Source organism: Coenobita brevimanus, chromosome 30 (assembly GCF_032717465.1).
Source record: "Coenobita brevimanus isolate Jiangsu-jjx chromosome 30, ASM3271746v2, whole genome shotgun sequence".
NCBI lineage: Eukaryota > Metazoa > Arthropoda > Malacostraca > Decapoda > Coenobitidae > Coenobita > Coenobita brevimanus.
The window spans coordinates 39,672,798-39,689,157 of NC_136983.1; the positions used below are offsets into that span (position 1 = coordinate 39,672,798).

Below are 16,360 nucleotides of genomic sequence, written 5' to 3' on the forward strand. Positions count from 1 at the left end.
GGTTGGGTGGGTAGGAGTCAAGCATCATAAATAGATGGGCTATTTACATGTTATTCATTTTTATATAAATTCATATCTGACACATATGATAGTAATCTGGGCAGTGATATTAAGTAGTAGTTAATCTTGAATATAATGACTTATGTAATATACGAGGCGGATCTAAGCTCGTTTAACCCTAATCCTGCAGTTTGCTGGTGTAGCTGACGTGACGGCGTGGTTGGGTGTGGGTGTGTTTGGTGTGGGTGTGGGCGGCCAGGACGATAACGTGACACAGGTACACATGTCCCAGGTGGTCGGCCAGGCACGCCAGGTAGGTCACTGTCATATCATTCCTGAGGCGGGTAGGTATCTGTCTCACTATTGCTTAGGCGGGTAGGTATCTGTTACGTTACTGCTGAGGCGGGTAGGTATCTGTCTCACTATTGCTTAGGCGGGTAGGTATCTGTTACGTTACTGCTGAGGCGGGTAGGTCACTGCCACATTAAGGCTGAGGAGGGTGGGACATATACTGCTCTATACTGTCTTTATACAATTTTGAAAAAAATTATGAGTGTACTTAAAATTTAAAAACCCTCATGAATTCTTTACTTTGTACGATGTCCTGAATCCAATGCAAAAGACGTGGGTGAAATTATTATGTGACTAGAGTCGGTATTCTCCTCGGTTACGGAAGCTCCCTCACATCTTTTCACAAGCGATTTATTTTGGTTATTAAACCGTAATTTCCTCTTCAGTGTAACATAAATCCTTTCAGTTTATCCAATGCGGATTGCTGCGGATTCACCACACTGAGTCTCAAAAATTATGGAGATAAAGCTGGAAAGGCTACAGGACTTCTGATGAGTGTATTTTTTGTCATTTTAATGAGTATGAATGTATTTGCAACATTACAGTATTTGGAGATAGTATTACTGTACTGTATTTGTTATTCAGAACTGATTAAACATGAATATAGCACTCAGAAAGCGCATACCTACGTCAAAGCCTACAACAGACAATGCAGTCACCACCAAAATGCCATAACACATGCATATAGAGTTCTATATTCATGTGGTTTAACATCTTAGTGGAGGTAACAGTAGCTGTCTGTGTAGAATCTGATACTTGTATCGTAAAAAAAAAAAATAGAGATTATCCAAAGAATATGGGTAATGCTGCCACGAAGAAAAGTAGATAGCTAGCTAGCTAAATAAATATAGATATAAAACGTGGGTAGAAGTGTACAGAATTTTTATTTGCATGCACTACACTTAAATACAACAGTGTCATGGCACCTCATATTGTTTTCGTACTCTACAAAACACTATTGTATCTGTACTGTAAATACTCCTAATATAAGGCACACACAAGCTGCGATGCATTGATACGTTTCGATTCAACCCTCTTGATGCTTCATGTAAAATCGAAATCAATATCTACATAGTCATACCAACTGACCAGAGGCCGGCTCGGTAAGGGTTACAAAATAACAAGCCTGGTTTGATTTTACTTCACACAGAGATGGATGTACTGCGTCTGTGTCTGTATAGATCCCAACCATTGATGGGTTAAAACTATGGTCTTTTATCTACACAAGTTCTGGTTTTGAGAGAGGCAATATAGTTCTCACGGAACTACTTCTATGTTCGTACATTCGACTGACAATATTCTGAAAAGTTCCGTATAATATAAACATGATATTGAAACCATGAATAAATCATGTATGCAGCTTACAACCCATGAAGCATTCTGGTGATTACTTTATACTGGTCACTACTGATCATTGTCCAGATAGTACATAACAAAACCACATTTACTACAATGATTCTTCTATTATTTGTCTGATTTACCTTCTGACAATATATTTCAGCTCCAAAAGAACTTCGTTTGCAGAGGAAACTTCAAATATATGATTTTTGCATTTTATTACTACTACCATATGGGAATCGTATGAAACTCAAGAAATACCACTTTAGTAAAGAATTATTTGTTGTACTTTTATTTTGCACAGTCCATTAAGAATCCATTATTTTCGTATGTATTTGGATTTTTTAAACAGGATTTTCAGCAGACATTCGTGGTCAAGTGTATAACACTCCAATATAATATATATCATGGGTGTTTTACGCTATCTTGGACCAGATTTTTGTCCCAAATTCATGGAAAGAAGCCAATATCCACCCAGTTCCGAAGAAAGGAAGTTCGTCTGACCCCTCCAATTACAGACCAATAGCTGTCACATCTTCTCTTGGTAAGGTATTTGAAACTTTAATTAATAAGCATATTGTTAACCATCTTGAATCCAACAACTTAATTAGCGATAGACAATACGGTTTTCGCCACGAAAGATCCACCATTGACATACTCAATCTCTTAACTCATACCATCCATCAATCAATTGATCTTTTTGAAGAAACTCATGCAGTAGCTCTTGATATCTCTAAAGCTTTCGACAGAGTATGGCACCGTTCCCTGCTGTCCAAACTCCCTTGCTATGGACTAACGTCTTTTGTTCCTTTGATTTCTTCTTATCTTAGTGACAGGAAAATAAAAGTAGATGATGTATATTCGAATTTCCACTCAATTAACGCCGGCGTGCAGCAGGGATCAGTTCTGGCGCCAACCCTATTTCTGGTTCATATTAATGATCTCTTATCTGTCACTCACAATCCCATTCACTCATATGCAGATGACTCAACACTACATAGTTCATTCAAACTCAGACATCCATTTACAAAGTCTAATATCTCTACCTCTCAACTCAGTACAGCCATCTCCATAAATCAAGATCTATCTACAATCAGTGAATGGGGACAAAACAACCTTGTCTCTTTTAATGCTAGTAAAACTAAACATATACAGTTTACTAATACACAGATATTCCGAGATTCGTACATTACCTTCAGTGCTACTAATATTCCCATCTCCAAAAGTATTGAAATTCTTGGTGTCTCACTTAACAGTGCCCTCAGCTGGACCTCTCATGTCAGATCACTTGCTAAAACCGCCTCAAAGAAACTTGGATTATTGTACAGAGTCCGTAAGTTCTTTGCCGATGAGCAGTTAGCTATAATTTATAAGAGTCATGTGCGCTCTCAGCTTGAATATTGCTCACCCTTGTGGAATGGTTGTGGTGAGGTTGCATTAAGACAACTAGACAAAATTCAGAATAAAGCTGTTAGAATCATTAACAACCCTGCCATTACATATAAACTACCTCCCCTGCAAGTAAGAAGGAATGTTGCCTCCACTGCATTATTTTACAGATATTTTTTTGCAAATGCTCAGACGAAGTTGCGTCCATGGTGCCACCTCTCCATGCCTTCCCTCGTGCTACACGGGCATCTGGTAGCGCTCATAACTGGAATGTCACTCAACCATATTGCAGAACTTCTGCCTATCAGAATTCTTTCATTCCCCGAACTGCATCTCTCTGGAACTCGCTTCCCCAGAGTTGTTTTCCTCCAAATTTCAACCCACAACTGTTCAAGTCTAACTGTTACAGATATTTTATGAACAGAGGACACCAGTAATCTGGTGTATGAATTATTTGTTTTTTACCCATTTGTTTTTCCTTCCTCCGTTCTGTTATTAAAAAGAAAAAAAAAAGTTTATTTAAAGTAGCTCAGTGGCTCTATGTTCTTTCCATAGCACTTCTTCATGAACAGCATCATATTATTGTGTTAATCTGTTATTACGACTTAGTGCTCAAGATGGGGAGATGTCAATTTTAGATGAAGTTAGAGCAAAAAGAGTGTAGTGATGTTAAGAGCTATATATGTGGGTCAATAATTCACTTTACAGGTCATGTATGTGCAGCTCCCGCCATTAAATTCTAACAGAGAAAGTGTTACAGCTACGGCAGGTGTCCAGGTCCGTGGCAGTGGTGGTGGTGAGTGATGACCCAGCCTTCCTCACCACGTTCGCTGAATGGTCTCAAAGGGAACGTCTGTTGGTGTGGTCCACGAGACTCGTTGTTCTCTCTCGTCTCCCACTGCATCGCCTCCACCACCTTCACAAAACCCTCGCTATGACCAATTCCATGCTCATCATACTCAACACCTCGTCACGTCCACGTGGGTCAGTAGCAATACACTGAAAATGTCACGACACATCTTAAGTCATTTTTTGTCTCATCATATGAATAACCTTACGTCTGTGTTGATCACTTTCCAGATGCAGTGTGTATGTATATTTGCCGTATGTGAAGCCAGAAGCCCAGCCATTGCGAAGTGCCACTTGCAGGAATAAGGAGAGTTTAATGATCGAATTTCACCAACCTCCATTCCCTGACAAGTTCAATAGGTAAATTATCAGGTATATGAGGCTTTAGTTCATAAGATAGTTGAGGGAACTCCCTAGCATCTCTTCCTTGTCGACCATTTTTGGATACAGCTGCCTAATATAGTTTTGCACGTAATTTGTACAGTGTGACGATATTAGAATGGTTTAAGTAACACAGAAGAGGACGGCAAAGTGTAATATGCAAAATAAATCATTGGGAAGAGGTGTTAGGGAGGTGTTAGAGATTTTTTTTTTTTTTTTCACCCAAATAATTGACGGCCGGACCACAACCTTCGTTGACAAGAAATGTAATTTTGATAATCTTTTAAATGTTTGCCTTAAGGATAGGTTGTACAAGATTTAGCAACAAGAAACACAAAAAAGAAAAGATGAAAAGTTCTCCATGTACTGAGTCGATCATCTGCATGCATTAATCCATTGCAAATTTACTTGATATCATCACCATGTTCCTTACATTAAAATGTGTAGACATGGTTCATAAATATTGGGAGATAATTGTCACAGTAAAAGAACTATCAAGAGACAACCTTGTGAAATGAGCCATAACCCAGTCACTCATCACTGTAGCCTTCGAAAATGTGATCTTCACCCCAGAGGCAAGCCATTCACACATTGCTCTACCATTTTTCAGTCCCTGTGATAATCAGTTTTCTGTCGGTCTTACTGTTGCCGGAAGGTAATATTCAGTCTAAGAAAGACCTCATTTTCTGAAGCAGTGATTGTATAACCGTTCTAATAATATTAGAATTAAGGGTTTCTTCCTTCTGAAAGGTTCAACTGCTCCAAATTTTAATTAATACATGCAATCTCTAACAGAATTATCATCTGCCTGTAGATTCTCCGATGGAACTCACTTGACAGTGGCTCGCGTGCCTCTGCCTAACTACGTGACCAAGGTGGTGGATGATCCAGAGGCACCAGGGGGAAAGCGAGTCATTATACTCAGTCCTGAAGTTACTTTACTGGAAGGCATAACCGAAGTTATGAACTTCAAGTGCGTTAAAATACGTTTACTTTTTTTTTTTACACATGTCCTTTCCCTTGAAGTCCATATTTTGCCTGGAAAATAAGTGCCATTTATGTCCCCTCTCAAAAAAAAATAAAATAAAAATAATAATAAAAATCCGAACCACTGGGAAATAGACATACTATTTGTTTTGGTATGTGTCTTTCACTAACCCTTCAGTAAATGGGAGAGTCAATCTTTCCTTATTTTGTATCTACGTTACTGTATACAATACCTTTCTAAACCAGTGTAATTACAGAATATAGATATGTCATTCTATTAAAGTTAAGGCCGGACTGCCTGAAGCGAACCATATCTTCTGTGTGCCTGAGTATACAGTGCATCTCGTCTCGTGCCTTTCAGCTTCACGTTTGTCGCGCCCGATGATGGTGCCTGGGGAGCCAAGAGACCGGATGGTTCCTGGTCAGGCATGATTGGAATGACACAAAGGAAGGTATGTTTCTATTTTAAACATTAATTATAATCAGTATTAATATACATACTGACAAATAAACTATCTTCGGAGGTAAACAATAATTAGAATTTTGCTGTTATTCATAAATAGGAAATAATGTTTAATTTTGCACACTTGTTTAATACGCCTAGTTATCCACATTTCTGATGTGACACACGAATGCAAAAAGTGGTGTGGTATTTCCGCAGTCATATCCTGTTAATAACTCTGTGTTCTCATAGATCAATTCACTTCATGTTTGTTACAGAAATGATGTTCATTCCTTCATCATTGCAGTATACTCAGTTCCACACGCATTTCTTTCGGATGTCCAGGCACCAATGGCCCAAAAATTTCCACGCACACTCTCCCACCTCCTCATTTATGGCCCCCCCCCCCTCTCTCTCTCTCTGATATGTATGTTCTCTGCACACCAATTCTTTTTTAAGAATTCACCATGTTAACAATGTCTACTACACTCACACTCCATATCTCAATCTTACTGTCTCATATCTCACTGCTAAGTCAATATTATATAAGGTACTGTACTTCCAACATATTCCCCATATTCATTCTGTCAAATATACAGCTCTTTTGTCCCACCTGAGAAAATTCTATAACTTTTCATTGTCTTACTGTAGTTTTGAATTGTGTGTGTGTGTGTGTGTGTGTGTGTGTGTGTGTGTGTGTGTGTGTGTGTGTGTGTGTGTGTGTGTATACCGGTATGCAGACCGCATTGTTTGTGTGTGTGTGTGTGTGTGTGATCGTTTGTACGATACTGTCCCTGATGCAGCAGATAATTCATTTTCATCATCATTATCACACCTAGGAGGCGGACATTGGCTTGGGGTACTTTGCCATCTCCTTGGAACGCGCTACAGCAGTCGACTTTGCCTATCCTATAGTTTTTGGCAACGCACGCATCCTGGGGGGTCGAGGACAGGGTGAGGTGGATTCCTGGAGCTTCCTGCAGCCATTAGATCCCTTAGTGTGGGTGGGCATCCTGGTGACACTGATGATGGTGCTCACTGCTTTGCAACTCCTGCCACACTGCCTGCCTCTGAATGCATCGCACTGGAAGAGACTGTTCATCAACACCGCTACCTGTGTTCGAGTGTTGATGCAACAGGGTGAGTTGCACTTGTCCTTTTTTTCAAACTTTTGTTCTCCAAGACATACAAAAATGATGTTTCAGTAATGTTTTTTCTTTTCATATTTGATATTAGAAGGTTTCAGGCTGTATTCAGACTGTTGCGAGACATTTACTCTTGATATCTTCAAGACTGACGAATTGTCCAGATTTTTTAGCCATTTGTTATTGATTAACACCATGAGCATCACCGCTTAATTATTTCATGAAGATGTTCACACAGTCTGGGGTTTACAAAATGGCTGTTCAGGAGATGGATGGACAAAATTGACATGAAATTTAATGTCATTTTTATATAACAAGTCTTTATTGTTGTGTCCAGATATAAACCGTTTTGTTCTGACATCATTGGTGTTGGTGTTGTTGCAGATGTGAGTGAGAGGATTGGGTGGTGGTGGTGTGAGCGTGTGGTGGTGGGTGTGTGGATGCTGGCCACGCTGGTGGTAACGCGGAGCTACGCCGGCAACCTGACGTCCCTCCTGGCCGTCAGATACTTTCCCATGCCCATACAGTCACTCGAAGACATTGTTAAAAATCCAATTACTCTTATTTTGCAAAAAGGGACCTACCAAACAGAAAGTATTATGGTAATTTTGTGACCCTAAGGCCGATTTATTTATTTATTTTCTTAAATTCATGCATCCTGCACCACAGAGGAAATCTTGTGTGTAATCCAACTTCTGTTACTTACAAATCGAGAACGAGATCATTATTATCAGTATCAGTTCTGATACTCCCAGTAACTATACAAATGTTTTGGTATTTTAGCCTCTCATTGAGCAATCATTGATGTCATTAATGTTTTATATCCCGAGAAAATGTTAAAATGTCTTCCAATCCTGTTTACATTGATAAGGAAATAACATGGGCCCGAAATCTCGTCGACTAAGGAAGCTTCCTAACACCTTTTTCTATGCGATTTAATTTGCTTATTACACATTACAGCATATTCTGTTTTTAAATCCTTTTGACAACGCTATGCCCTGCATAAATAGCGTGGAAATGGATATTAACAAGCCACATCCAAAAGTAAATAGCTAAGGAAGAGGTGCTACAGAGTCTCCTTACTTGACAAGAATAAAGGCCTGAGAGAGTCTGTATACATTACTGGGTGAACCTTGATGGTAGGTCAACACGTGAAGTCACATGAAATGGTGTACAACTGCACTGCTTAATTTTCTACTCTCAAGTGATAGATTCCTTAACCGATGAGAGTACGGGCTTAGTCACAAACACATCCAGTATAATGCTATCCACATCCACATCCTAACACACACTTAAATGCCTTCCACACCTACACAAGCTTCTGAAGCTTTGGGTGAGAGTGGTCGCTTCTGCAGCGATAAAAAATGGTGTTATCCTGCTTTACAAATCAGTCACAGGTTGGAGTCACCAATGAGGACAAAGAAACCCACACTGGCAGATGGACAATCCCATAGGCAATGATGGCCAGCTCTAAGTGAACCAAGCTTTGTCACTGACTGGGAGTGAGTTTCAAAACGCTAAATTATTTGTATAATTATGGAGGAACTCCAGTGCAACATTCCACCCAAGAAGCATGGACCTGGCTTAATAATCTTCGGAGACTTAGCATTTTGCACGAGCAAGGTCGATATTTTAGCGCTTCTCGTATGTTCTGCACTTGATAACCTTTGAGCCCTGACCTGCTACATATAGGTCACTCATGTATGAAGCTCACTTATGGTATTCATTAACGTCTATAACCATGCAAAGTTTCATTTGATTCCATCCACCCAGTGTGGAGCTAGAGAATTTAAAATTCACTGAATTTCCCACCAGAGGTATTGTACATCTAGGTGGTGCTGCCAGAAACTGGAAGTGAATCTCGACACTAAATGTCATTCTTTTATGGATGCACTCCAGTACAACATTTCACCCAAGAGTCATGGGCCTGGCTTAATCATCTTCAGAGCCTTAGCGGTTCATGCAAGCATAGTCGTAATTTTAGCGATTTTCACCATTTTTCCATTTGATGACCTTTGACCCCTGACCTGGCCAATGTACCGCATAGATGTACACACAGCAAAAAAACTATCGTTACAGGGGGGTCCGATGTGTTTCATACTGAACAACCTGGCTGTCTCGCTAGGGTTGGTAAGCCTGACAGTGGGTGAGTTGCCAAATAGGACGAGGTAGAAATATGCATGGGAGAAGCAATGGATATAGCTTATAATAAATATGCAACAAACACACGCAGGGATACCAATGGAGGAGGCTGTTATCAAAAACCTTCATTCGTGTGTCATTTTATATCGCGCAGAAGGTGTAACGATAGTTTTTTTGTTGTGTGTACAATAAGAACGCAAAGTTTCATTCAATTCCATTGAGCCACTGCGGAACTAGGGGGGCATTTTTGAAAGCCAGTACTGGTTGCTAGGACACTGAAGCCAATCTTCACAAGGTTGCCACTCGAAAGCCAGAGGAGAGAAAGGAAAATGGATGGCACATTTCTGATAGGGAATATTCTCAAGATTGCTCCTTCAGAAGTAGGAACTTTCTACTCCCATTAGTAATGCTTCTACAGCTCAAAATGTGAACAGTACGAGAAAAGCGTTTTTTCGGCCGTTGCTAGGCAGTGAGTAGTTGTGTAGCAACTCAATCCTTGTGGATATAACTAGGTTATAGGCTGGCTATTGTGTCCAAGTTTGGTCAGAATTAGTTAATTCTGAAGGTAGAAGTGCCTGCCTCAATTAAGCAAGACAAGAAACCAAGCAAGAGAACGCAACTAACAATAAGGTAGCATGAGCTAGTCAAAAGATATATTCCATACTGACACTGTAGGTTTGACTATACAAATCAGTTGCTGTTCAGGACCGACAACAACTTATATATCCGAAACATCGCGGTTCTTGGCTGAAAAAGGGCCCAGAATGATCCTATAAGATCGTAAAAAGGCCGTTTTATGAATTTCGTGTCACATTTATAGGAGGTCTTAAGGTTATAATACATTTTTTAAACGTAAGAATATATTAATATGGCTCACACCACAGGAAATCTCGGGGCGGGGAGGGGGACCAAAGAAGGCACCAATAACTGTCCCAGTGACTCTAGAAGACTGCATGGACTTATTTCAAATTGGTCTCTCAGAAACTCATCAGGTCAATAACGCAAAGAAAATGGCTCTTTTCGATCGGCCCCTGGGAGGCTATGGAAATTACATGACCGGATTGTGTAAAACAGCTACTTGTCAGAGTCAGGCATGTGCAGGGCAGCTGCCACAAAACAATACTAACAATGTGTAAATATATAGCATAGACGATTTTGTCATGAAATGAAACTAAAAACCTAATATTAGTGGACTAGCGTGTGAATGTTGATGCACGCTTGCGTCTGAGTTGCAAGTTTACCTAGTGTCAATTACTGACTTCCAATTTTTTCCCCATTGCTCACCAGAAAATTATGCCAAATATTAATGATCTGCAAAAGGAGGATCGAGTGATGTTAGCAGAATACAACGAGCTAGTTGAGGTGCAGGATACTCTGGTGAGACGAGGCGATCATGTGATGGTGGCAGTGGAGACCGGCCTGTACAGTTTGATGGCACAGGATTTCTCTATTAAAGGTATTATATATATATATATATATATATATATATATATGGTAAATTTTTAGAAGTAACCAACGTTTTCTTTTATTATTATTTTTATGTTTTCCAATGCAAAATACTGTGTTTTAATTAGGTTTGACCTTCATTTTGGGGGGAAAATCCCCCTTTTGGAATTTTGAGTAAGATTTCCCAAAGAGGGTTTATCCCCCAAAATCAAGATCAAAATGAATTAAAAACATTTTTTTGCATTAAACTAACCCAAACTAACTTAACCTAACCTAACCTAACCTAACTTAACCTAGGCTTAACCTAGGGCCTGACATAGACCGAGTGCAAACGCCTGCACCAGCCAATATGGTGCAACATTCATCCGCTACTGAGCAATAGCCTAACCTAAGCCACTATATGACTATCCCTACAAAATTTGCTCCCCCAACTGAAACTAGGCTTAAAAGGTAAGTCTTAGTTAGAATAGTTCAGGGACGTAATATAATGAAAATTGGTAACGTTGGTTACTTCTAAAGTTATACCATATATTATATATATATATATATATATATATATATATATATATATATATATATATATATATATATATATATATAGATAAACACCAACGTTATCAGGAACATCTTTAATAAATTGGTGACGTTTCGACAACTCGTTTGTCATTTTCAAACCTATAGAAAATACAATAAAATCAAAGTAAACAACATGTCTATGATAAAAATACGAAAACTTAAGTAAAAAAACAAAGTAAAACACCATGTCTAATAAAATACAAGTGAAGAATTATTATGATAAGATGAGGAAATGAATTATACATAGCTAACGTTGGTGGGATGCTACTAAGTACAAGGAAAATTTAAACAGAAATACATGTAATAAGACAATACATAAGTCAAACCTTAAAAACAGAGAAGGGGCGTGGAGCAGTCATGTGTGCCCAGTGTGGGCTGTAGGTGGTGAGTGAGGAGTGATTCAGCCAGGAGGCGTGTTACCTCGTCACGACAAGCATGGACAACAGAAAAATCGGATTCGCTTATGGGATGGCCTAAGGCTTCACAGCATATAGAACCGGTCTACCTATGGCTAAGCCACCTTTCTCTGCCATCCGAAATTGCTGTGAAGCCTTAGGCCATCCCATAAGCGAATCCGATTTTTCTGTTGTCCATGCTTGTCGTGACGAGGTAACACGCCTCCTGGCTGAATCACTCCTCACTCACCACCTACAGCCCACACTGGGCACACACGACTGCTCCACGCCCCTTCTCTGTTTTTAAGGTTTGACTTATGTATTGTCTTATTACATGTATTTCTGTTTAAATTTTCCTTGTACTTAGTAGCATCCCACCAACGTTAGCTATGTATAATTCATTTCCTCATCTTATCATAATAATTCTTCACTTGTATTTTATTAGACATGGTGTTTTACTTTGTTTTTTTTACTTTAGTTTTCGTATTTTTATCATAGACATAGTGTTTACTTTGATTTTATTGTATTTTCTATAGGTTTGAAAATGACAAACGAGTTGTCGAAACGTCACCAATTTATTAAAGATGTTCCTGATAACGTTGGTGTTTATCTTCATATTGAGACTACGCTTCCCCCATGGTGAATCTATTGCATCTATCTATCTATCTATATATATATATATATATATATATATATATATATATATATATATATATATATGAAATTTAATGTCATTTAGTTCTTCCTAGAAGCAGAATTTAGGTGTACAGTCATAAGAAAAACTATCGTTACCCTTCAGAGCTATGCACTTCGACACAGCGACGAAGTGTTGTGGAATGACGGGAGAGGAAAGTTTGTATCGCAAACCCGTCAATGTCGGTTATGTGAGACACAGATATTAGAATTTGTGCTGCAGGTAATAAAAGCTAATTAGATCGTTTGACCTCTGTGCATAGAGACAATACGTTTTGTTATCCGGCACCTAATTCATTATAAAAATATAACAGAATGATGTAGAGTCAGCAACACACATGCAGACGGCACTATGTGCAGCCATGCCAGACTTACGATAGTATTTCAGCCGATACAATCCAAGTTAGTAAATTTCAGTGTATTAATGATAGGTATTGCTTTCAACATGTAATATATGTAGAGTAGAAGGATAATAATAATTCATGTTCAGTTTCATTGCTTTAATATTTTGTATACCCATCCCCTGCTTCCAAAATAGCCTTTAGACGTCGACGCATGGATGCCACTAACTGAAGCATCCATCTGAAGCATTTAACCACGCACCTAAAGCAGACAAATGAGCTCGTGCACCCCTGCTACACCATCATAAAAAAGAAAAAAACAGCCGATGCCTATAGATTCAATACACTTCAAATTAATTTCATTGTTGTATTCTACAGATAATAAGTGCTGAATAGTAGGAAAATAATAAATGTGAGGGGTTTCATTATTAGTCCCCGGCGGGGCACTCAGGGTAACGCAAATACGTCATATATATTTCCCCGCCATATGGCTCATTCTTGCTAATTATTCCAACTCTTGTAATGGGATTTTGATGTGGCAACACTAGAGAGGGGAGGGGCGAACAGCAAGGACCTGCCCACATAGCCCACCTAACATTCGTTTTGCATCGAATATTCCTGGGGGTAACGATAACTTTTCTTATGACACTAGAATACACAGGATCAGCTCAGGCGTTGTAAATAAACACTGGCCTCTTAAGTTAACTGTCTTTACTTTCCAAATAATTACACTTAATTCTCTCCAACTTCACTATTTTCACAAGCACCAAAGATACACAAACTGCAATAACACTTCACTGTTTGCCAACGATACTCACTATTTTCACAAGTACCGAAAATATACAAACTGCACTGCACTGAAACTGAACTACACTCAAACTGAACTGAAAATGACTGACGCTGCTGTAGTCTCTTCCCCATCATTATATGAGCTTCCTGTGTTCTAGAGTACTGTTTACTTTTACACAGTTCTCGTGTATTCCCAAAAGAGCAACGATTACAACAGTTACCAACTCGGAGACAAGTTTTCTTACACTGCATAACACTGTAAATTATTTAGCGTACAAACTTAAATTAAATTACATAATTTAACAAACAATCACATAAATATAACATTAGGAGAAAAAGAGTACAAAAATTATGTACGACTTACAAAACAATTACGCTCAAAAACAGCAGGCTATCTGAGAACTGTGACTCGTAACAGAACTACGGTATGAGAAACAGAAACTTCCAGACCACCTAACTAGAAAATTTTGCATCTCAAAACTACCCCCTCCTGAGTCCTTTGTCTTCCACACAAAACCACACAATGTATACCAACAAAATTATCCTAATGAAACATCTAACTAAACACATAATAATCCTTCAACTTATCAGGTCTTCTCCTATGCCGCATCCAACAATGTCCCAGCTCCTCCACACAATCCACTCCTCCTGGAAGGTCTAGGTCCTCTTCATGATTCACTTCTTCCCTTGGGAAACTGTCACCATCCTCTTGTACTTCATCTCCTTGGTCCTTCTCAACAACCTCGGCTGCGGGAGAGCACGATTCCACGGAGACCACCCAGCTGTACTGTCTTGGCCCATGGTATTGCCACAGACGGTTCATGTGTACCACTTTTGGGCGAGACTTCCTGCCTCCCCGAATTCGATACATTACGTCTGATATGTGGTCTAACTCAGTGTAAGGCCCATTCCATGGGCTCTAAAGCTTAGGTGACTGTCCCTTCTTTCACTGAGGATTGTATAACCAAAGTTAGTCACCATCCTTGAACCTCAACTCACTTGCCTTGGCATCATACTTACATTTCATCACTGCTCCTGAAAATTTAAGGGCTCCTCGCCCTTCATGAAGTACCTCAGCCAGCCTTTCCTGAAGGTACTTTGCATAGCCGGAGGTGTCTGTAGGCAGCTCTTCACAAGATGGTCTTCCCATTAACAAGTCAACAGGTAAGCATAACTCACAGCCCATCATTAGTTTTGCAAGGGTGTAGACGGTAGACTCACGGGATGCAGACTGATATGCCATCAGCAATGCAGGTAATCTCTGGTCCCATTATGTTTGTCCCTCTATGCAGTGCTTGGCCAGTTTTTGTCCAATGGTCCAGCTGAATTTCATCACCATCCCATCTAACTGTGGCCTTAGTGGGGTCATCCTGGTCTTCTTGATCCCCATTAACTTGCAGCACTCACAGAACACAGCAGGCTTGACGTTTCTACCCTGGTCTGGATGTAGCTCTTGTGGCATCCTTAAACTACAGAAAAGCTGGTCAACTAACACCTGAGCAACAGTTGCAGCCTCTTGATCAGGAATGGTATAGGCTTCTCACCACTTTGTGAAGTAATCTATGGCGACACATATACAGTATACCCGTTTCCTCTTTCAGTGAGCAGCAGAGGTCCAGCAATGTCCACTGCGACTCTTTCCATTGGTCCACCCACTTGCTACGACTGAAGAGGGGCGCAACCACGTTTCCTGGGTCCCTTCTTCATGCAGCATACATCATAGATCCGACACCACTCTTCAGTATCACGTCGCATGCCAGTCCAGAAGAATCTCTGTTGCAGCCAACTTACAGTTTTCTTCAATCCTAGGTGATCTGGTTATGGAACTCATCCAAGATCTCGGACCTCATCTTCAGAACTACCAGTTGCCAATACTTGCTGAGGCCATCGTGTGTTTCCCACTGATGCTCCAGTAGTCTATTCTTCAAATGAAGAAAGTCCCACTGACTCCAGTAGCTCTTGGTCACAGGGCTAAACCTGGAAAATTCTTTCCAGGATGGTCGCACTATACTTCACTACAGCCACTCTAGCACTGGATGTAAACCTGCATCCTCCATTTGCATCCTCTTCAAGTCTTCTTCACCTGACACTACAATAAGGTAGCATTTTCTGCTAATATTTCTATTCTTACTTTACTGCTTGACGTCTCTTCTTCCGTCTTTTCGCACACTATTCATCAAGGTTCTCCTGCATTTCCTCAATGGTGGGGCTTCTTGGGAAAAACTGGCTGGTTGTTGCCTCGTATCACCAGCCTTCACTAATTTACTCTCATCCTTCTCATTTGGAGATTCATAGCTGAAGTTTCCCACTTCACAGCATGCCCAACACCCGTTTGTTGCAACTGTGGATTTCCTTGCACTGTTCCATTCTTGCTCCTTCTTCCCTTTGGAACAATCAACCTTCTTGTGTCCCAGCTTCCCCAGAACCAGCAACCTCTTCCAATCTTCTCCTGTTCTCTCTCCAACTTGCTGCAGTCTGCTTTCTAATGTCCTGGCTTCTTACAATACCAGCTGCTTCTCCTGATCTTCTCCTGTTCCCTCTTCCATTTGTTGTAGTTCTGTTTTCTATGTCCTGGCTTCTCATATTACCAGCAACTTCCTTCAAAATTTTCATCTCCACATTTATGTGCCTTTCTTGCCTTGAATCCTGCACTACGACATGCCTGAAAAGTGGATGTACTGGACCTGACGTAGGACTCAAATTCTAGAGCCCTGGCTAGTGCTTCTTGCATGCTTCTTGGGTGTGCCTGCTTCACTTGCACTTTCAACTCTGCACCACCAAAAGCAATGATGATCTGGTCCCTCAGACGAATAGCCAACAGGTTAGGTGCTGCTCCAGAGTATGCCTCGTATCTCTTACTCTCCAGGTCATGAACAAGCTGCTGTAGGGAATAGCCTCGAGTCCATACACGGCTCCAGAATCTTGCTCTGTAAACCTCAGCCTGGTACATGGTCCCATATATGAGCTCCAGTACTTCTACTAAGGACTGATAACTGTTCTTACCCATCACCGACATCTGGCCCAGAATTTCCGTTGTGGCACCATTAAGGCTACTAGCGAGCTGCACTACCCTCTGTCTATCACCCAAACATTCTG

The 16,360-nt window shown here is 40.2% G+C and overlaps 1 protein-coding gene across 1 annotated transcript in view; it reads left to right on the top strand.

Annotated features, from left to right (window-relative positions):
• The first annotated feature begins 283 nt into the window (after positions 1 to 283).
• LOC145395303 (uncharacterized) overlaps positions 284 to 16,360 on the top strand; it is a 26,936-nt gene continuing 10,859 nt past the window's right edge. Inside the window, exons 1-7 of the mRNA XM_080268982.1 lie at positions 284 to 344; positions 3,825 to 4,062; positions 5,123 to 5,281; positions 5,657 to 5,747; positions 6,577 to 6,877; positions 10,006 to 10,115; positions 10,312 to 10,480. Coding sequence (XP_080125108.1) covers positions 284 to 344; positions 3,825 to 4,062; positions 5,123 to 5,281; positions 5,657 to 5,747; positions 6,577 to 6,877; positions 10,006 to 10,115; positions 10,312 to 10,480 — 1,129 coding nt within the window. The remainder of the gene's footprint in view (positions 345 to 3,824; positions 4,063 to 5,122; positions 5,282 to 5,656; positions 5,748 to 6,576; positions 6,878 to 10,005; positions 10,116 to 10,311; positions 10,481 to 16,360) is intronic.